Here is a 22,542-nt window from a genome sequence, read left to right on the forward strand (position 1 = left end):
GTTCACACTACAAACCCTACAGTACAGGCTTTTAACTAGATACTAGCTTTCGTTTATAAAAAATAAATAAATCTATACATGACGAACTGAGATGGAAACAACTATGTAGATGCATGCTAGAATGGAAATGTGGTAATTATTGGACCGTTAGAAAGCCATAGGGAGGATATGAACCATTTAACATTAATGTTTACACAAGTGGCCCATTTGCAGATGAGAATGCTAAACATTTACTGTGCGCTTAAAAATAAGTAGCACCTGCTACCATTTGATCAACTAACGGAATTGTCCATTTAGAACAGCACTGACACAAATATGAATCCATGCTGTGCATTTCAATAACTGTGAGCCACTAATTAACAAGATGTAGGTAGAGAAAAATAAGTAATATTTATTAAAGACACTGGGCGTTGGGCACTAACACAAACAGTCAGGGTAGGGCTGGGAAATCGATAGAAAACCTACAGAAACTGACATTATGAATCTCTAACCTACCTGTTTAATGAACTGATTCTTTCACACAGGCAGTCCCCTACCTTAAATGCACCTGAAAGTACGACAATTCTTACCTTAAGTACAAACAATTAATCAGTCAGGCAGCATTTTTGTGGATCCACAGCAAACAGTAAACCAAATCTGCAGTGATGGCACCACGGTTGTTGGTGATATAATTAACCATGACTACCCAATTTACAGCCCCAGTTAGACCAAAACGTGTAATTAACTTGGAAAGCGAGAGTGACTGGGTTAAAACAAGAGGCCTACATATCAGCCTCCAATTTAGTTTTAGGCCTTACAAAGCTGAATTGAAGAGATTACATTTCTTTATCAAACACTGCCCTCTCATCACCAACTGTATATCCCATCCCTTCACTTACTATCTTCTGCAGGTGCTTCTCCTTGCGGACGTCCACCATGACCAAGCCTTCCTTGACCAAGCCGAGACCCACATCGTCCTTGGTGTCCCCAAACTGTATTGTGACATGTGGGCAGGTGACACCCGAGTACTCCACGTTCATCAGGCACTGGCTGTTCTGGATGTCACGCACAATGCAGTCCACCACGTCCGCACGGGCATCCTCCTGAAGAAGTAGGGGGTTGATTAGGGATGGGGTTATGAAGAAAGAAGAGGACAGGAAATGGGGCAGTAATGGATGGTGTGATCGGAGTAGGAAAAATAAGATGGAGGAGATAATGGAAGAGAAAGAGGGGAAGAAGGTGAAAGGGATAATTAGTTCATTAGATAATTAATCACTGATGGCTCCTAGACAGACAGACACACACAGACACACAGACACACACACACACGCTATGCAGAGGCTGATTAAAAACACCCTACATATGCATGAACCTAACTTATATATATGATTTCTGATGGAGGATAACAAATGTTAAGTGAAAAAAAAAACCTGTTCACACACACTTGGTGACATGGTCAGTAAGAACACAACTGTTACTGTCAACCAGTTCAAGAGGTTTTAGTTTGGCTGAACTACGTAGTGGTCCAACTCTCACCCACCCTACTCCTCAGCCTGTACCTTTCTTCTCTTTTCCTCTCATTCTTCAGTTACCGCTCTCTCATATTCCTAACCTTCTCGAATGTGAAAGGCCAGTATTTGATTGAACACATGGTGGAGAAGGAGCTGCAATGCAAGGCTGACCTCACATCCTTCAACAGTCTTAGCGAAAAGCGAGACAAAGCAAGGGAGCTGCATCTTCAGAGGCAGGAAGACCGTTACAAACAAAAATCAGTCCCTGGCCATCATCCATCCCTCCCCTACACCATCTATCTCTTCACTTCCCTTCTCTCTCGCCCTGGTCTCGTCTCCATGGCAACCCCCTTAGAGCTAGCCGCCCTTGGGTACGTGCGTGTTTGTGTGTGTGAGCGTGTGTGTGCAGGGAAGCTTGTTCAAGGCACAAAACTAAGGGCCTTTTTTGTCCCCGCTACCCCCCTGGTCAACTTGTCACAGGCGCTGCAGGGGAGCTCAGGGCGAGAGAGAGAGAGAGAGAGAGTTGTAGAGCGAGAGTTAGGTTGTGACAGAGAGAGAGAGATAGAGAAAGAGAGCGAGCAGACACAGGAGGAGATCAGAAACACAAGGAGAGTATTACAAAACAAGTATACTTTATTTAATGTAAATCAATATAATCTTTTCATGGAGTCAATATAATAGCTCAGTTTCAGTGTTGATACAATATATTTATACATATAAATAGTTTGAAAAGATGCATAAACTTAAGCAAGATTTCATTTCCAGTTGAATACAAACCACTGCCATTAGCGATTGTGTGGTAGGACTTTAAAAAAAAAAATTATTTTGTTGTTCATCTTTTTTACAAGTGCACTCCTGGTATTAACTACTTTCTTTAATTAGCTGACCGGGCATAATAAAGAGGTGGCAATGTGTCCTAAGTGCAGACAGCTGAGAGTTCACAACATCCATAATAAAACTGGATTAAATAGTGTAAAAATGTGGTAGCAGTTTTTGCTCTGATAGAGGTTACTGCTGCAGTCAGATGTCATGGAGATAGCTACTGCATTGTGCCTCGTACTTTGTCAAGTTACAAGCACACATTTCAGGTACGAGACTGTATTTCCGAAAAAACACCATTGACTCCACTGTCTGTGAACTGCACTGGGAAGCAGCAGCATCATCTCGTCCCAGTGGCAGAATGTTGGTGTTAAGAAAAGAAAGACTATGGAGCTAGATAATGTGTGAAGACAGACATTTTGTGCAGGGCATCAGGTAGCAGGTTGTGAGACAAAGGCAACAACCTTTCCTGTGTGCAGCAGCAAAGGTGCAGAACAAGTGGGGCACCGTGCTGTCAGCGTGAGTGGCACAGTAAAAAGCTTCACAAGCAGACGGCAAACACATGAAAGGGAAACCAAGAGAAAATAAAAAGAATGGAAGGATAGACGGATGCAGAGTGACAGAGAAAGAGTGAGAAGGAGAGGTATAAGGTGCGTGTCAGCTTCCAACATGTGGTGAAGCTTTGTGTGTGTGTGTGTGTGTGTGTAATGTGTAGGTGAGGCCTTTGTCCCTTGGGCTGGCCCAACAGATGTGCCACTTCATCCTTCAGAAGACACTGACTCATGAGACAGGTGACAGCATGCATGCAGGCACTACTAACACACACACACACACACACACACACACACACACAACACTGTGTGACTGCATGAAGCTTTGATATACACATCCAACAAGAGGCCCATAGATCCATATTTTGATGAAAAAAAAAATCTTCAAAAATAGGAGGAATAGTAAAATGTAAAATAAGATGTTCAAAATGCAATAATACATATACTATAGATACATTAAGACTGAAACACTTTGAGATGTATGTCCATGCTAGTCCTTAACCACCCACACCTCAGTAAAAATAAATTCATTAATAAACTACTGCCTCGAAACTAACCGTAAAGTTGAATTGACACTTCTCCAAAACAGTTTAACAAAACTTGACTGTCGTATTAGATTGCATTAACTTTAGCTGGATGTACCTAGTGAACTGGCAACTGAGTGTAGATAAATAATTTAAAAAAAATAGCAGCAAACAAACATGTTGTGAAAAGTAGTTGTTAATTCTAGGAACATATGACATTACAAACAGGCAAATGTTCTGCACCTTATCTAGGCTAAGTGGAACAAATGCCATTTAAAGTAACACACACACACACACACACACACACACACACACACACACACACACACACACACACACACACAATTAAAGACAGGGCTTAGTACTGTGCCAATCAGGCACATACCATAAGAAAACATGTTTGTAGCTGCACAAACTATTCAGGATGCTGTCGGCTCAGGAGGTTACCAATGAGTTGACCCCCTGACACACACAAAACACAGTCATTCACATATGCAGAGACAAGTGCACACGCACACACACACACACACACACACACACACACACACACACACACACACACACACACACACACACACACACACACACACACACACACAAGTTGTCACCGGAGGTTGAGTAAACACACTTGGTTGTAAACAAGAAGATTAGGGCTGCAGAAAACAACAGTCACTGCTGCTCGGCTATCAGATGGGCATTTATATCCACTGACATATACGCATTAAGTACCTGGATGGTTTGCATCTATCTATCTATAGGATGTGTGGAAGTCTGGGTTGTTGAAGAAATATAATACACGTTATCAAAATGTTCATAAAACATGAATGTCTCTCTGCTAATATGTCAATTATTCTATAATTTCTTTGCACTTACGTCCTGTGGGACCTGGATGAAGGCGAAGGCATGCTCGGTGGCCTGTGCTGGCAAGATCCTGGTGCCAAAGGCAGGGGGCATGGCAGCCAGACGGGTGGAGGACACAACTTCTCTCTGAGGGAGGATGAACGGAGGACAGAAATCAGACTTAATATCGAAAAAAATTTTAAGACGGTCTTCATGGTGTTAATCTACGCAATCATATGTAGACACATAGAGGCATTTGTTTTTCTGTATTATCAAGTCCAAATACTGTAGCTGTAGAGTTAGTCTGGGATTTAGGGTCAAACATATTTCCTCTTGGGAAATTATTTGGTTAAGGTTTTGAGACTGTAAAGTAAAGCTTGACAACAATTGGAGTGCTTTTTTCTGATGATGTCTAAGTAAACATGACAGAGACATCCATCTCCTGCTACAACTACAGTAAAGGAAGCCAACAGAGATTTAGGGAGAAATGTCTGGCTTGTTCTGTTATAATACATATATATAAAACAAAAAGCTTGTTATGGAAGTTCACTTTTTGATTTTTTTTTTTACATCACAGAGTGCATCTCTCAAATCAAATGCCTCTGCAAGCAAAGGACATTCACAAACAAAACGCTGCACGTACTTAGGCTGTAAATTCATCCTGTGCTTTGTAATGTGTTGCTATTTTTCCTTGATTGTGAATCAATTCTGAAATCGGTATGTCACTTTAACAATGATAGTTTACAGCTGTGATAGGCCAGATGCCATTCTGTAGCTTAAGGGCTGCATGCTTCTATGTCACCTTACCAATCATTTCACAGCTGTTTCTACAGCAGTACTGAGGCCCCTTTCACTAAGCTCCATCTGCTCTATAGCTCAGCTACAAGCTAAGAGTAAAGACAACAATAGACGTCAAGTCGGTAGTCAGACTTGTCAGATCAGAAAACACAAAAACCAGTAAAACATCAAAAAGACAACAGTAGTTGTCAGTGTGCATTTGAATACAATGATGCTTGATATCCATTTTAGGAAAACAAACGAAAAAGTAAAATTTTCTAAAAAAAAGTGCTTAGGAGAGACATTAAATCAGGTTTAATTGTGATCTTGTTCATGTACAAGCTGATAAAAGCCGACAAGTATCTTTGGTGCTGATTGCAAGGTCAGCACTCTAGTTTGCATATTGCTACCGTATATATGAAAAGTACTGTAAGTACTACATTTCAATGATATGAAGCATGGAGAAGCGCTGAAGTTGGTGCATCAGGACAGGTATAAGCCAATGTAAGCAATGACCAATCACTGATGACTGCAGGCTACCTAAAAGGAGAACAGGCTGGCGAAAAGTCAGACAAATGCAGCCGTTAGAAGTGGGGAGTTAATTTAATGACCCCCATATCTTAGGTTAATGTGTTCATTGGACTGCACAGTCTAGACAGAGAATGCCTTGAACGTTTATTATGGATTAGGATGTTAAGATTTATCAACGCCATGTTAGATTTTAAAAGCACTGTAAATGTGGGCCTTAAAAATGAAAGACAAAAGTGCTCTGCTGTGTTTGTTAATGATCACATAATAATTCAGGGACTGACCTATACCTGAGACGGGTGGCAATATTACCAACTAATAGCTCATGACACAGAGACATGAAATCAAGGCCAGAATGACTCAACCTTCAACGACACAAAACTACAGAGAATAAAGTAGATATCAGCTCTGTGCGCTAGGTCGGCCTCAGAGAATCACACTTCCAGCAACATGCCAGGAAGCATCGCGTCTGCCAGCCAAACCTCGAGCTGTCCCCCACTCTGAGGTCAGTCACACACTGTGCCGCTCTACTGCATCATGGGAAATCTCCCGCAGGCCGGGGGTTGGCTGCATGAGCCACTTGGTGATGCAAGCATGTGTACGCACATGGGTAGAAACGCATACCATTACGCACTCACAAGGATGTAGTGCCTTCGTCATCACAGAATGAAAAAAAAAAAAAAGAGAGATCCAGAGAGTGGGGGAGTTCTGCTTTTGTCATTGTTATTAAAAGGAATAAAAATGATACACTCAGTACTGCTCTTTGCTTCAGTCATGAACAATAAAGGGAAAACAAACAAGGCTGCATCATATTTGTTCTAGAAATTCCAGCTGAAAGGATACATAAAGGCTGTTTGGCTGCTTTGAACGCGAAGAAAAGCAAAACAACTGGTATCTAAATAGAAAGAAATCTTCAGATGCTAGATTCCCTCTGGCTGTGGGTTTGGCCATAACAAGTTTGGAGCTCCAAATAAGGACTATGTTTTAGTGATGACTATGCAACATTCAAAACTCCCATAACACAGTCAAATTCATGGTCACAGTTACTCACATTGCCATAGTCGATGTAGAAGACGTGAACTTTTGCCGGTGACTCAACTTTCTCCACTTTGGCTCTGTACCTGCAGCAGGAAAAGAATAATTGAGAGAGAGAGAGAGAGAGAGACAGACAGACAGAGTGAAGGAGAGAGAGAGAGAGAGAGAGAGAGAGAGAGAGAGAGAGAGAGAGAGAGAGAGATAATAGAGCAAAGATGAAGACAGAGGGCACAAGAGGAAAAGGAGATGAGTAAATGATTCTGTGCTTATTTCCCTGGGGAAAAGGTGTTGGAGGATCTGTCTGTTGTGATCGGGGGAGAGGATGAGCAGACCGGGGGAGTGAGAGGGGACAGAGGGGATCTATCAGGACAGGTAAGGGCTGTGAAAATTGCACAGAGGCCTCTTTGCAATAAAGGACAGAAATTTAGACCTATTTTCGACTTGTAGCAAATAACTTTAGTGCATTAAAACCCAGCAGTTTTACTTCGTAAGGTCTGATTTTTTGAACACATTTGGCAAGCTGAATTGAATGAAAATAAACTTGATATTACAAGGACATACAGATCAGTGACAAATTAAAAAAAGGAAAAGGTCTCTGAGTAAGAGCCAAATCATGAATGCATATAGAAGCTACAGAGGAGCATGTTTTCCTCAGACTCCGTACAGGAAGTGTCTCTTCATCTGACCATCGGACGAGAGTGGGGCACACAAGATGGCTGAGCACCAAGGACAGCAGCAGGGTAAAGCTAAATGATTACGGCCACATGGGCAAAGAAAGAGATAAGAGAACAAAGTTAAAACGAACAATAAGCGCAGATAGCAAAAGAGGAAGCGTGAGAGGCAAAGTGTGCGTTAAAGATGAACAGAGTTTTTTTTTTCCTATTTACTCTGACTCTGTGGTGTTCTAAGAGGACTTTAAAGGTGACGAGTTTCTAATTAGCCCCTAATGAAACAAGCCGACATTCCACATGCATCACAGAAAATATATGGACACAGAACAATGCAAACACGAACATAATTAGCTTGCAGGATAACATATGACTGGTAAAAAAAAGTTTGCCACTTGGAGCAGGATTACGGTTTTGTTGTTGACAGTGAACAAGAAGACAGACTTTTTTATACAAAAAAGGCTGAAGAAAGTGAAGGCTTACAACAGATGGTCTGTTAGAAATGCTCATTGATTTGCATTGGTGGTGGGGACAGAGGAATAACTTGCTTTTCCCCTTAAATACCAGAAGAGGAAGATGGAGGGAAGGATAGAGAAAGGAAGGAGGAGCACCTGTGTCGAGGGAACATTTGGTTTTTTAATCAGTTTTGTGTTTTTTCTTTTCGTCGTCACCTTCTTGACATAGACACTCTCTCTCCCTCCCTCCATCACTGTGACTTTTATCTGTCCCCATGACCATCTGTAAACTTCCAACATCCGGTGAGGAGACTAGATAAAGAGGTATGCGTGTGTGTGTGCGTGCGTGCGTGTGTTACTGTCAAGCGACTGCTGATTCTGAAAGGCCAAAGCAGAGGCAGTGAGCTAATTACACCCTGTGGGTGTCTGCAGTAAACGCATCACAGGCTTAAATAAAGACAAGGTAAAAAAGAAGCGTCAGGTATTCTTGAGAGGGAAAAAAAACACACACACAAACATGTTTAATGTAAATGTAGCTTATCAAAACTGTAAATCGTCCTAGATTTTGTTCCAGGTAATCCTAAATCACCTGCTTGCAAAGAAACTTCTGCTAATTGTCACAAGAGAAGCTGTTTGATATTGGTTACTGTAGGTAAAGGGGTTCAGGATTCAGTAGAGCCTCAGCATCTTGCTGATGGGTTCAGATCAGCGTAAGAAGTAAATATGATCACACGTATCAAAATGTTTGCTTACCATTCGCCATCAGCAAACTTGGCAATGCAGATGTCCCCTCGGCGTGGAGCGTAGGATCCTTCCACTGGCGGCTGGGAGGCGATCTCTGCTCTCATGGTCTCCATCAGACTCTCCAACTGGCCCCCTGATAAAGACATGAGGGAGATGGAGAAAAAAAACAACTTCAATTTACAGTTACAGTGCGATGAGAGTTTGTTTATTTCTTTAAGTTGCATTTCATTTCATCACTATGGGCTATTTTCGTTTTACTTTGACATTGATGCGTTTAGTGTTTTGCCTCCATTACCATTTTACCACATTTCAAATATGAGTTCCTACTTCCCATATAAAATAAGTTGAATATTTTAGGTGATTGTGTAAAATGGGTCTAAAATTCCATTTAATTCTTTCAGCTACAGAGGTGCAAGCATGTTGCTTTGGTTTGGGTGTCGGCTTGACTGGGTGGGATTGAAAGAGAGCAGACCTGAGGCAACAACAGAAAATAAGCACATCCCTGCAAAGCTCCTAAATAAGTACATCAGTATAAATTAAATAAAGTCTGATGCAACTTTGCAAAGTATGAGTGTGTTCTTACAGTATATGCACAAGCACAGCGAGGATTTTTTTTCTGTGGGTTGTTCATGCTGTTTGTAACTGAATGAGAGCGCTTCTTGTAATCTTAGGGAAGGTATATCAAAACTTGATTAATATGAACAAACAAATAATACAAATTCATCTTGGTAGAGCACACAGCTCCTCATACAAACTCAAAAAGAAAATATATTTAAAAAAAAAAATATCTTGGGATAAGCAAAAAAGACAATGTTATTTAAGGATGGTTTCTCTTAAATACTTCAACCCTAATGGTATGCTACAACCTATCTGCTCAAAACCCAAGTTAACCCCAACTGCCCTTCAGAGACTAAGGAAAAATAGCTGTTAGCCATTAGCACAGTGCAGCTAACACTGATTTGACCCTGGAGACGTATAGCGTTGAGTAAAGTGAGCCAGCTCTTCCAATGGGCCTTTATGGCCTATCAAACCATTATATCATGCACGGCAGACCCATTATAGTGGATCCAAGGCACGAATGTGGCTGTCGATATGGTGGGAGTTGGACAATTCAGATAGTGAGTCAGTGCTCTATGGATTCACTGACTGCGGTAAGTGGCAGCCTGATTTGCAGCCATCAGTTGATTATGGCGACATTAAGTATGTGCATCTCCAGGAGAGTCACTTCCTGGTGTTTGTGTAATATGTATGGTATATTTGTTTGTGTATTGCACAGTATGTTTACGCACACATGTCTATTAGTGTGTGTGTGGGGGGGGGGGGAGTGAATGAAGCGTGCAGAAGCAATTACAGCAGCTAGTTTAGGAGAGTGGCCCACATGAAATTTGATGTGGTATTTTTAGAGGCAATTTTCACTGATCTGCCACCTGGAGGAGGTTTTGTGGGAAGCCAGGGTTGTCAGTAATTGAGCATTTTTAACCACACAAATTCATACAATGGGATGGTATATGGAGGCAAAAATAAAATTGGATCAGACACACAGTCTACAGTCTTACAACACGAACAGTAAAACGGAATTAAAATGACACTCACTGTCTAGTGTCAGCTTTCTGCAGTAACCACATTTCTAAAACCTAAGGTACACAAGAATCCAGGTTTTCTAAATCAGGCTAAGGGATTTTGAGAAGCCCAGTTAACACAGCTAGAATTCTTCTGGAGAAACAGTTTCTTGGCAATATACGACATGGTTTCTTAAAGGATTTTTACATGTTGCAAATATGTTTCACATGTTCTGGATGACAAAGACTAGAGATTGGGGGAAACTAATCACTGTTGCTGCAATGAGGAGTGAAAAAAAGCAGTTTAGTCTTAGCAATGAGTCCTTTTATTAAAAAAAAATTGAATCCAAAATGGTCTTCAAAAGGCAATAACTACCAGACTTTAACAATGGATGGCTATAGAATGGGACATTTTTGTGATGGAAAAATACATTTTCCCAGAGGAATGGGCCCAGAAATGGAAGAAATGGGTCAATTTCAACAATATATAGTTATTTATTTATATCTCGATGTAAATAAATATATTTAAAATATAGACATTAAGACAGTAGATTAATAATGTATTACCATAATGGTTTTCATGCCCCTTTCTTTTGTAAAATATCAGTTACACAAACATTCTCCCTAAAAATAACTAAACTACTAAGATGAGTCTAAAAAGTCTAAATCTTCGGTTTCCACAGCTGAAGAATAGAATATTTGCAAAATTAAGTAAAGGCAAATAGTAGGGCAACACTGTGTGCTTTCACACTGCCGAGTCTGTCCTCTCACTGTGCCATCAGTCCCAATGCTCTGAGCAGAAAAAAAAATAAAACTCTCCAAGCTGCTGCTTCATGTTTCACTAATACAATTTGAATATGCCAGCCTTGGATAAAAACAAGTCAGATGAGAAACGTGATTACCGACCATCTGTATGTAAACTTGGGTTTTATAGTAACCAGGTTATTGCAGCCCAGGTAAACACATTCTCAGATTTCCTGTCTTAACATGATTGCTCCAACTAACCTGGTTTCCTGTGCACATAAATGCGTGTGTGTGTGTGTGTGTGTGTGTAAGTAAAATGAATACGTTCTGCTTCCTATGCATATTACTGTACTATCAAACAAACAGCTTGGAGGCAGGCAGTGCCACACTACACCTCTAAATACACATCATTCTTTGCTCATTTACCGCTGCTTGTCATTAACACCTAATATTATTCCTGCTATTGGAAAAAATATAAATAATGATGCTGTTTATGTGAGCTGAGACAGCCAAGCAGCTGCCAACCAACAGTGGACATGAAACCTTCATTAGCATGTCAAACTTAGTGGAAGAACACCAGCGAGGGATACGAAGGGATTTAAAGTGTGAAGGAAAAGCTGGGAGCTCAGTTTGATTGTGGAGGGGGTCAGGGCAGGAGGGTGTGGGGGGGGTGTCCAAACACCTCATTGGCCACCCACTGCTACACCAAATGCTGATGAATGCAGTGAGGGGAATAGGAGCATGAATACACAGATACATACATACACACGCACACACACACACCAGACAGACACATCCTCTGCGTTTTGTATAGAAAGCAGTTTTTGGATAACATGTCAGATAAATTGCTTCCCGAACCCCTTGCCTCATACGCACAAACACACAGAGATGGTGTGGTTACATCATTATGCTCCAGCTTTGCCACAGCGGCTTGGTGCAGACTTACTGGAATAGCATTGGACTACAGCCGTCACAGCCAGCCACCTCCTTGATTTATTAATCTAATTAAAAAAAGTTAGTGTGTGCCTTCCTTCCTTCTCAGAGTGTACTAGTGTGCATTAATGTGTGTATATTTACACACCGACTTATATATTTATTTCTGTTGCTGGGACACGTTCCACTTTGGGTCCGGAGAGAACCGAATGAATGATACATGTGCTTTAAGAGGGTTCTACCTGCTATATATATTCACACACTAAGCCTTAATGGATAGATCCTCTTAGCCCAACCTAATTAAAAATGCTTTATTCCTGTAAATGGTACAGCAGATGTGAGCAACTGTATATAGGTTTAGCTCTAATATTTGATGCATTAAATGGGGAAAAATTAATGATGATCTGATATGACTGCCAAATCTCTGCTTGTCAGAACTACGACAGCCAATTCCTTGCTGTCAAATCAGATAGGCTGCTGAAATACTCTACGCCACCATGCTAGAAGCTTTGAATAAAACGTAGAATGCAGTCATGTTGCTGCTCCTAATCAGGCTTTTTTCTCCTACTTGCACCATGGCAAAGTGCTGCAGCAGTTTAGCGCGATTTTCTGACGCTCAGATGTCACGCTTTGAACCAGTTGAAGAATCTCTGAAGGAAGTGATTTCGACCAAAATGTGTTGCATATCCTCTTGCAAGAAGACACTAACGTGTACAGACATCCACAGTGGTTAGCTAAGACGAATGTTTAATCCAAATACATATCTACTGTATGACACCGAGTTAAACATAATACATCCTTATTTACTGGATACCTTTGCAGCAACACAATGACATCTTTAGCTATTCCTCATCTCAGGCAATATCCTCATAGAGTAGTAAACTGACAGCTTTTAATTCACACACCTTTCTTTCACATTTGCAAGGTTTGCATTAGGGATGTCCCGATCAGGTTTTTTTGCCCTCGAGTCCGAGTCATTTGATTTTGAGTATCAACCGATACCGAGTCCCGATCCGATACTTCTATAATTATTCAACTTTATAATACCTCCAGACTGCAGACATACTCGCGCTTTCCGCTTCAAGCTGCTTCCGTGTTCTACTTTGCCGGCATTTAACCAATAGCGTCTCTGCAACAAAGTGATGTCATGCCACACGCGTTGCTGTTTCTGTGTGGAGTCAAAAGGGTCTAACTCTGTGCCACCGCCTAACTATAAATGTGTTAAAAAATAATGAGAATATATATACATATATATCTGAGTCCTGATTGGGAGGTAACGTCCGATTCCGATCGAGTCTGAAACCACGTGATCGGGCCCGATTTCCGATCGAATCTGGACATCCCTAGTTTGCATTATTCTCTGTTGGGATTTGGAGATCCAAATTGCTGTGCAGGCTTCTTGGACAAAAGTGTACCGGTGTTGGGGTTATGAATTTATCAGGAACACATCATTCATGTGTTCAGGTTTAAGTCCAGGTGAGTGTTAGTCTGAAGAAGGATGGTCAGAAAATAATTTGTATAAATATATCAAAACACAAAGAAATATACAGAAAGCGCAGGCATGTGGAATCACACATTTATAAGCATAATAGACACTACTCTGACTGCAATCATGGAAGGAGACTGAAATGAGCTTCACATGCTGCAGGCGAGCACAGAGAGAAAATCTAGGCCCTTGGGGGTCAATTGAGCAAACTCTTATGCAAGTGCGGCATCCCAGTGAAATTCTGAATGAATGTGAGCAGTTGCATTATGAAGAAAGTGCAGCTAGGAGGGTACTCTGCATTACAGAGCCAGATTCCTATTTAATGTTGGCATAAAGACAAGTTAATATCTGCGTGCAGAAGGGATAAACCATGTCGAGCGTGAGTGCTCATTTTGTGTTGAAGGGAGAGCCAAAGCAATGATCCACAAAACAGCCAAACCATTGACTGCGCCTGATGCTGACCAATTTCTCTCTGTCTTCATCTCTTTATTCCTCTGTTGTTTTTTCTCCCTCATTCGGTAATTTGTTTATACACCATTATGGCTGCAGCTGTTTGTAAATCATATATAATTACATTGTGAATGCCCAGTGCAGAGTGAGAGCGCGATTAGGCTTAAAAAAAATGTATTATACAAGAAAACAATGGAGAAGGAAGAGAGAAAGATAGAGAGGGTGAGAGAGACTTACAACAGTTTTACAGGTTGGTTATGATGACGCATTTGATTATATTGTGGCACACCGTGTATTAGCAGAGACAAGGGGGGGGGGGGCAAAAAGCCAATGAAAACAGTGAATCATGTGCCCTTTCGCTACACATCCCAAGGCAATACTGAATTCTATTAAGCTGTTTACCAAAGCCATTAAACCACAGAAGGGTAAATGATCACAATATGACAGAGGCAGAGGCCAAGAGAGCAATGGTTGCTTATGAAAGCATTCTCATTTCCTGGCTGAAACAATTAAGAGTCAAAGTGGAGTGCATCTATGAAAATGACACCTGCTGGAGAAAAAAATGACTGTGTAGGACCCGAAAGCATAAACCTGGCTATAATTGACTATAATTTGGGAAAAGGGAAGACAACATTTAGAGGAATGAGACACAGTCAAAGTTGACACGCAAATATTTTTTGCATCAATTTCCTGCTCGTCTTAGAAACACTGCAAAGCTTTTGTTGTGCGCACTGGCTGACTGGTCAAAGTCTGCGTGGACACACGGATGGTGCATCATCTACCATCACAGCCGCTGAACAGAGCTTTGTGCTTTAGCTCACCTGTTAGTTTGAAGTGTTAAATATGCATGAGGTTTGGAGGGGCTTTATCCTCTGGAATATGGGGAATGGCTGCGTTTCAGGACATGCAAGCAACACTTCAAAAAGGTAAAAAGCCGCACTGACAAAAAACTAAACACAGGTTCTATACAGTATGTACTGACTCTGGTGGCCTGCATTTGTGTGTGCAAGCAAACACACACCCAGCTGTTATAGTCGAATGCCCTCTGTGGTTGGTCAACAATGAGCCGGCGCTCACTCGAGGATATTTGTACACTTTCTAAAGACACAGTGTGACAAAAAGGAAGCTAAGACAAGAGAAAGGCCATTTACTCCCCTTCATGAGTGATGTTTAAAGTGGTGTCAGCATCTGCTGAGTGTTAAGGGAGGCCACTATAAAAAACAAATGATCCCCCTGCTTGACTAATGCTGCTCCACTCCCACTGGAGAGTGATATGGATTATATCTCATGCGATACCCCCATCCCCCACTACCAACACCAATTACCTTATTCCATTCTACCCTTCCCGGCAGTCTGGAGCCTTTTACAGCAAATTACGGTTTCTGTAATTGGAAAAACCATCACTGAAAATCTAAACAGAGACGGCATCTGTGGCTCTCTTTTTGCATCAGTCTCTCCTGCTCCTCTCTCTGCCACTGGTCGAGCCTCGTTGACGACAGCCCTGTTTTGAGTGTGAGGAGTCCAAATATATTCATAGGATGGCTCTGTGCAACATTTGGGAAAGAGGACCGGGGAGCGTGAGCCTAGCCAATTTTGAAGAGAACCTCATTTGGACCTATAAGTGGCTCACCACTGCGAACAGTGTCATTCAGCCATTCAGCTTTAGGTAATAGACCTAGAAGTTGACATTAGTGCAAATCATGCTCGCTTGGATAGTGAAGACAAAGAAAATCAAAAGCACCCTGCCTCAAACCGACAGGTGAGCTGACATTTTAGAAGCTAAGTTGCATATCTGATTTAACAATGAATGCATTGGGAGGGGTCTGACCTCTAAATATTGCATCTGCTGCAATGGCAGGGAGCAGGGAAAGTGAAAAACAGCAGCATCGGCTGCTGCATCTACTGCAACTTCCATTCCCCTGCTTTGTTACTTTATCCACTGTAGGTATATGAATGGCACCGCAACATGGCCTTGTACACCCTTCAACTGAATGAAACACAAGACATAAAAGACAGATGGACACATATACATGGGACACATGACATCATGACTTCGCGTAAACATACACGCCCACTTTCTTAAGCTAAGTGGCGTCTTATCTGTATGCATTTTAAGCTATCAGCGTGTATGTCTACGCTGTATACAGCGGGCGTAAACATACACGCCACTTGGCGTGTTATCGCGTAAACATACACGGCACTTTCGAAAGCCAAGTGGCGTATTATCTATACGCATTACGTACGTACGTATACAGCGGACGGATTGGGTATAGGAAAAGAAGAACAGGGTTGGGTTTAGTAAAAGAAGAAAGCGACGGTTAAGTTTAGGAAACGTGACACGCGGGACATGAAGGAAACGTGACACGATCCCCGGTCTCCTGGGTGAAAGTCCTGTGTTTTACCCATCCTCCACCAACCCGACCAACCTCCCTACGCGGATTTTCGCCCTTTCATACTACTCGCTATGGCGTAAATTCACACGCAATCGCAAGGTAATGTAAGTCAATGGAGGCCAAACAGCGTTGATAAACACGCTAAAAAGCGAGTATGCGTCTTGATAACACGCCAAAAATGGCATACGAATTGGGGTGTCATACATACACCACTTCATGAGATCAGTCTGACATGGGCCACAAACTGTAAAATCCCCATAGAGAGAAGTACTTGAGTGCACAGTGTGCTCTAATTATTTAGACGGCAAACACAATTTGTTCAGGCTCTTTAAAACTAAAACTCATATGGTGTTACAGACAAGCCGCTTTAACTTTACGATGACTGCATGTACATTGAGGGCCACTATAGCAAATACAGCCATTCTCCCCTCATTTGATAAGACCATTAAACTATTTAACACAATTGTCACATTTAGCACTTTGTTGCATTTCTTTTGTCTGTAGCCTGAAATCGTAGTTAATTTTTTCATTTCACAATTAATTCCTTTACTTTATTGTTTTAATTAGACTGTTCAACAAAGAACTCGCATGATAAAGAAAAAATTACTTCCTCAAATGCTTTTGAAAAAAAAGTCGTTTCATAACGCTCTGGTGTAGGAGTTAATTATCTCAACCCATGACTGACTTGCCACAGGAAGATATTTCATCCAGAATGAAAAAAATTAAGCATATATTGCAGGCAGCGGTGAGATTACCATTTCTAAATGTGCACCCTTGTTTTTATTAAGCTCTATTGTATAAAGTAATCATCACTTGGCTGCCTTGACATGACATCCAATTAGTGGGCCACTCAGCCTGATCAATATGAAATGCTACAGTAATTCTCATGTCCTTTTATTGAAATCGACACTGTGAATACCAGTGTTACTGTGGCAACTTGCCTCTACTTAATATAGAGTTGGACTTGACAAGAAAGATGCTGAGGTACTGTGTGAATCACTGTAGGGAGGCCATATTGGCCCGAAGATGTTGTGTGGGAAAGCATACATTAAAGAGGGGACCAACACAAAGAGAGAACAAGTTAACAAGCCTGAGCCAATATAAAAATTCTCAATTGGCAGTAAAGAAAACGAGCCCATGAAAAATGAAGACTGAAACATTACATTTCAAAGTAATGGAATTCAATTTCAAAAGACAGAAAAGGCCCTGGTTTGGAAGTGTAGCCAGAGAGAGAATAGCTCCTTGCTTGCCTTGCTCCATCAGTAGCTCGGTCCAGCATCATTAGGTGATGAACAGCTGCTGTGTGTAAAAGGTAGAAGTGTGAATAATGTGGACGGAGTGGCACCTGGTTGGGGGGAACGACTCTACTCATTAGGAGTCTGTATGGGTGCCAGGAAACAAGCAGCAGACAGGATGTACCGCCAACTGCGCTGCAGCTGAGGCTGGAGATGGGCAGAAAATGTGTGTTTGTCGGTCGGGGCCTGGGCCTCGCAATCCAGCCCCTTGGAGGTGACAACTACATTAAGTGAGGTCCAAATCGGTAGGAGGCTGCTAGCTAGGCAAAGAAACCCCTGTAGGAATGTTGCCCAGTGATACAGTCTGTAGGCCAGGACAGCCCATGCAGGCTGGATCTAACATGTCTGTGTGTTGCATCTAACTCATACACAGGAATCAGGTGTGTATACAACAAAAAGAACAGGTGATAACAAGCACGGTTACAAAAATGGAACAAACATCATGCTGGGGATTACATATCTGCACTAAGCATCCAATGTATCCCTCTAGCTCTATTCAAAACCTTCCTTAATTTGTACGCACTATGGAATTGGGGCACTGATTTAGAGTTTTTAAGGAAACTAATACTCCTGTACTTTATGTCTTTGATTTAAGTGGCAGAGCATCCCATGCTCAGGTTGCAGCCATTACAGCACCCATAATGACTTCAGGGCTATATTTAGCAAGTTCTATTTTTTTTTTAAGCAAGTTTTTTGTTAGTTTTTTTAATTATGTGGACTCTCCAGCATAGTGGCAAACAACAACCGTGAACAGCATAGAGTCACTTACTGCCCCCTGTGCCTGGAGTGGCCTCTGTCTTTTAGTGTGCAAGGTCACACAGATCTATGCAGGTCCCCCTCTGACAGTAATTACATATAGCCTCCGGAGAGAAAGCACACGCACACAAGGAAAAGAGGGAGAGAAAAGAGAGAAAGCAGTACGAAGATACAATGTTTGCAGGGAGGAAAGTGAGACAATGAGAGATAAACACATATGGCAACAGATAAAGACCCTTAAAATAAACTGAGGATTAAAAAGCGCAATCCCTCAAGCTTCTCAGTGACTTGGAAAAAAACAGTCCTAATGTGAAATTAATCACTTATCGAGCTTGTGTAAAGATACCCATATATACAAAAGCAGCACTTAAGAGTAATTAAATGTGAATAATTAAAATGGGAAAAGGGGTAAAGTACGGAGCGCTTAGGACCCCCGGGGAACAAAAGATATTATAAACTGCACTTTCTCCACAAAATATGAGAATCACTTAGAAGATAACAGCATAACGATTATTTCACGGGCCTACTGTATGTATGTTCAAAACTCCATGTCAGAAGTGTGCTACACCTTAAGGATGGTCAAGGAGTACTCAATTAAAGGATTTGCTCCAACTGGCCAATGGAGTGCTGGTAGTGGTTGCCAAAAACACTGACTGAATAGGCGGTAATTTCGTAACAGGACAGGCATTTGTGGTAGCGAACAATCCAACTCGTAGCATAATGTGGGTCTAAGAAGGTTGATTTTTGATAAGATGCATCATGAAAGTGTTGATTTAACTCTGGGGTAACTTGTTGGTTGTATTTGAAAGCTAATATATATATATATATATATATATATATATATATATATATATATATATATATATATATATATATATATATATATATATATATATATAGATAGATAGATAGATAGATAGATAGATAGATTGTTATTGTTATTATGTTAAACAGCAGTGCTGTTTACAGAATTGCATCCATCTCTTGCTGTGTGCAATGTTAGTGTAGTGTGAGCATTTGTTTTTGTTCTGAATCAATTACTTGACAGACATGATTAGTAAGAGGTTAATTGGTCTGGCCAAAGTGCAGCACACATGGGATGAGAACAATCGTAACATATAGAAAAAAATCTATTTCACATGGTTGGGAACATGAACCATAACCGCTCTATCATTTATGTGAAGTGGTATGTTGTCATCAGTTGCAATCAAAAGCGTATTTATGAAATTCCGACTCTGTTTCCAAGCTTATCAGAGTATATAAATTCCTTCACTTCAGAAATTGAGGAAAAGGGAAGAGGGAGGCGGTGGGGGGGGTGGGGGGTGGAACATGTAATGATATTGCAAAGCACTCAGCTTGTATGATTTTACAGGCCCTAACACTTTGATGTGCTCTTCAAGGGGTTGGTATGACTTAATGTAGCTTTGAGGAAGCGTCAGCGAAAATGAAAGAGAGCAAGGGAGAAAAAGAGATGGAGGAAGGCGGGGAGGGGCAAACAACGTGATATAGAGGGAGATGAGGAGAAGGAGGCAGGGGTGAGGACTGGTCAGGTTTTGCCTCCTGCTGAGAATAACACTTTTGAATTTTTTTAACTAAAGCCTCTTGGTGGAAGAACACGGGCCAATTAAAGGGAAAAATAAATAATAAAAAAGCCCCAGCATTGCTGGATCATCTAAAATCATGCCTTTATATAAGAAAAGATTAAATATATCACAGCGCTCCTGTCAAAATACACTGAGAACAGCAATATAAAAAAAATGCAGTTTGTGTGGAATCTTTAAATGCAATACTTATGTTGCAACTGAGAAAAAGTTGTAAATCTTGCGGTTTCCCTAGGTTCCTTATAGATAGAAATATGCTTAGGAATCAATAAAAAACACTTTGGTTCGTTCTTTCATGTGTAGTTTAGTCACTGCATGTCTGCCAAAAGCCCCTAAACTCCAACTCCCTTAGATATTCCATAGAATAGGAAAAAACACATTTTGCCTGTGGAGGCTGGGGGCATTGAACCCGAGTGGACAATGTTCAAAGTTTCCATTGCTGAAGCTGCGGCGAGGAGCTGTGGTCTTAGGGTCTTAGGTGCCTCAAGGGGCGGTAACCCACGAACACCGTGGTGGACACCGGTGGTCAGGGAACTGTCCGACTGAAGAAGGAGTCTTTCCGGGATATGTTATCCCAGAGGACTCCGGAGGCAGTGGCAAGGTACCGAAGGGGCCGAAGGGCTGCAGCCTCTTCCGTGAAAGAGGCAAAGCAGCGGGTGTGGGAGTAGTTCGGAGAAGACATGGAGAAGGACTTTCGGTCGGCACCAAGGTGCTTCTGGAAAACCGTTCGCCACCTCAGGAGGGGGAAGCGGGGAACCATCCAAGCTGTGTACAGTAAGGATGGGACGCTGTTGACCTCAACTGAGGAGGTAATAGGGCGGTGGAAGGAGCACTTTGAGGAACTCCTAAATCCGACTAATACGCCCTCTATGGTAGAGGCAGAGCTGGAGGATGATGGGGGATTGTCGTCAATTTCCCTGGTGGAAGTTGCTGAGGTAGTTAAACAACTCCACAGTGGCAAAGCCCCAGGGATTGATGAGATCCGTCCAGAAATGCTTAAAGCTCTGGGTGTGGAGGGGTTGTCTTGGTTGACACGCCTCTTCAACATTGCGTGGAAGTCTGGGACGGTGCCTAAGGAGTGGCAGACCGGGGTGGTGGTTCCCCTTTTCAAAAAGGGGGACCAGAGGGTGTGTGCCAATTATAGGGGTATCACACTTCTCAGCCTCCCTGGTAAAGTCTTCTCCAAGGTGCTGGAAAGGAGGGTTCGGTCGATAGTCGAACCTCAGGTTGAAGAGGAACAATGCGGATTCCGTCCTGGTCGTGGAACAACGGACCAGATCTTTACTCTCGCAAGGATCCTGGAGGGAGCCTGGGAGTATGCCCAACCGGTCTACATGTGCTTTGTGGATCTGGAGAAGGCCTATGACCGGGTCCCCCGGGAGATACTGTGGGAGGTGCTGCGGGAGTATGGGGTGAGGGGGTCCCTTCTCAGGGCCATCCAATCTCTGTACAACCAAAGCGAGAGCTGTGTCCGGGTTCTCGGCAGTAAGTCGGACTCGTTTCAGGTGAGAGTTGGCCTCCGCCAGGGCTGCGCTTTGTCACCAATCCTGTTTGTAGTATTTATGGACAGGATATCGAGGCGTAGTCGGGGTGGAGAGGGGTTGCAGTTCGGTGGGCTGGGGATCTCATCGCTGCTTTTTGCAGATGATGTGGTCCTGATGGCATCATCGGCCTGTGACCTTCAGCACTCACTGGATCGGTTCGCAGCCGAGTGTGAAGCGGCTGGGATGAGGATTAGCACCTCTAAATCGGAGGCCATGGTTCTCAGCAGGAAACCGATGGAGTGCCTTCTCCAGGTAGGGAATGAGTCCTTACCCCAAGTGAAGGAGTTCAAGTACCTTGGAGTCTTGTTCGCGAGTGAGGGAACAATGGAGCGGGAGATTGGTCGGAGAATCGGCGCAGCGGGTGCGGTATTACATTCAATTTATCGCACCGTTGTGACGAAAAGAGAGCTGAGCCAGAAGGCAAAGCTCTCGATCTACCGGTCAGTTTTCGTTCCTACCCTCACCTATGGTCATGAAGGTTGGGTCATGACCGAAAGAACGAGATCCAGGGTACAAGCGGCCGAAATGGGTTTCCTCAGGAGGGTGGCGGGTGTTTCCCTTAGAGATAGGGTGAGAAGCTCAGTCATCCGTGAGGAGCTCGGAGTAGAGCCGCTGCTCCTTCGCGTCGAAAGGAGCCAGTTGAGGTGGTTCGGGCATCTGGTAAGGATGCCCCCTGGGCGCCTCCCTAGGGAGGTGTTCCAGGCACGTCCAGCTGGGAGGAGGCCTCGGGGAAGACCCAGGACTAGGTGGAGGGATTATATCTCTAACCTGGCCTGGGAACGCCTTGGGATCCCCCAGTCGGAGCTGGTTAATGTGGCTCGGGAAAGGGAAGTTTGGGGTCCCCTGCTGGAGCTGCTACCCCCGCGACCCGAGACCGGATAAGCGGACGAAGATGGATGGACATTTTGCCTATACATTTTTTTTTTACTGCCGACAGTAAGTGATGCTGAAGGCCTTAGGTTAACATGTGCCATACATTTCAGTCTCTTCCCGGTGACACATGATTTTGTTCAGTGATAAAACCTTGCACGTAACCTCAACATCACTCCTGACTTGCAGGGGAGAGTAGCTGAAGTAGCCAGAGGAGGTATAAAGGCTTTAGATTTGAATCTGCAGCTCATGCCGCAAAGATTAAAAACGTGCTTGTGCACACTTAACTGGAGGAAAGAAAGGTAGGTGGGCATTCAAAAGAACAAATAAGGTCCAAATCGCTTTGGATTATTATGGTGTGAGTGATGATTAGGCTCAAATTGGCAGTAAATGGAGGCAAATTAATTAATTACGGCAGTTAGGCAAACTAAGAAATCAATGTCATGGCCTCTGACAGTCGACTGCCAGTGAAGTCAGATG

General features: G+C 42.6%; 1 protein-coding gene across 2 annotated transcripts in view; it reads right to left on the reverse strand.

The window, feature by feature from the left end:
• Positions 1 to 22,542, reverse strand: part of snd1 (staphylococcal nuclease and tudor domain containing 1) — a 182,428-nt gene that overhangs the window by 16,221 nt on the left and 143,665 nt on the right. For both annotated transcript variants that reach the window (XM_031313715.2, XM_031313714.2), the window contains exons 19-22: positions 8,441 to 8,564; positions 6,581 to 6,650; positions 4,258 to 4,371; positions 879 to 1,082 (exon numbers count right to left, since the gene is read on the reverse strand). In XM_031313715.2, coding sequence (XP_031169575.1) covers positions 879 to 1,082; positions 4,258 to 4,371; positions 6,581 to 6,650; positions 8,441 to 8,564 — 512 coding nt within the window. The remainder of the gene's footprint in view (positions 1 to 878; positions 1,083 to 4,257; positions 4,372 to 6,580; positions 6,651 to 8,440; positions 8,565 to 22,542) is intronic.

The sequence above is a fragment of the Sander lucioperca genome, chromosome 20 (assembly GCF_008315115.2).
Source record: "Sander lucioperca isolate FBNREF2018 chromosome 20, SLUC_FBN_1.2, whole genome shotgun sequence".
NCBI lineage: Eukaryota > Metazoa > Chordata > Actinopteri > Perciformes > Percidae > Sander > Sander lucioperca.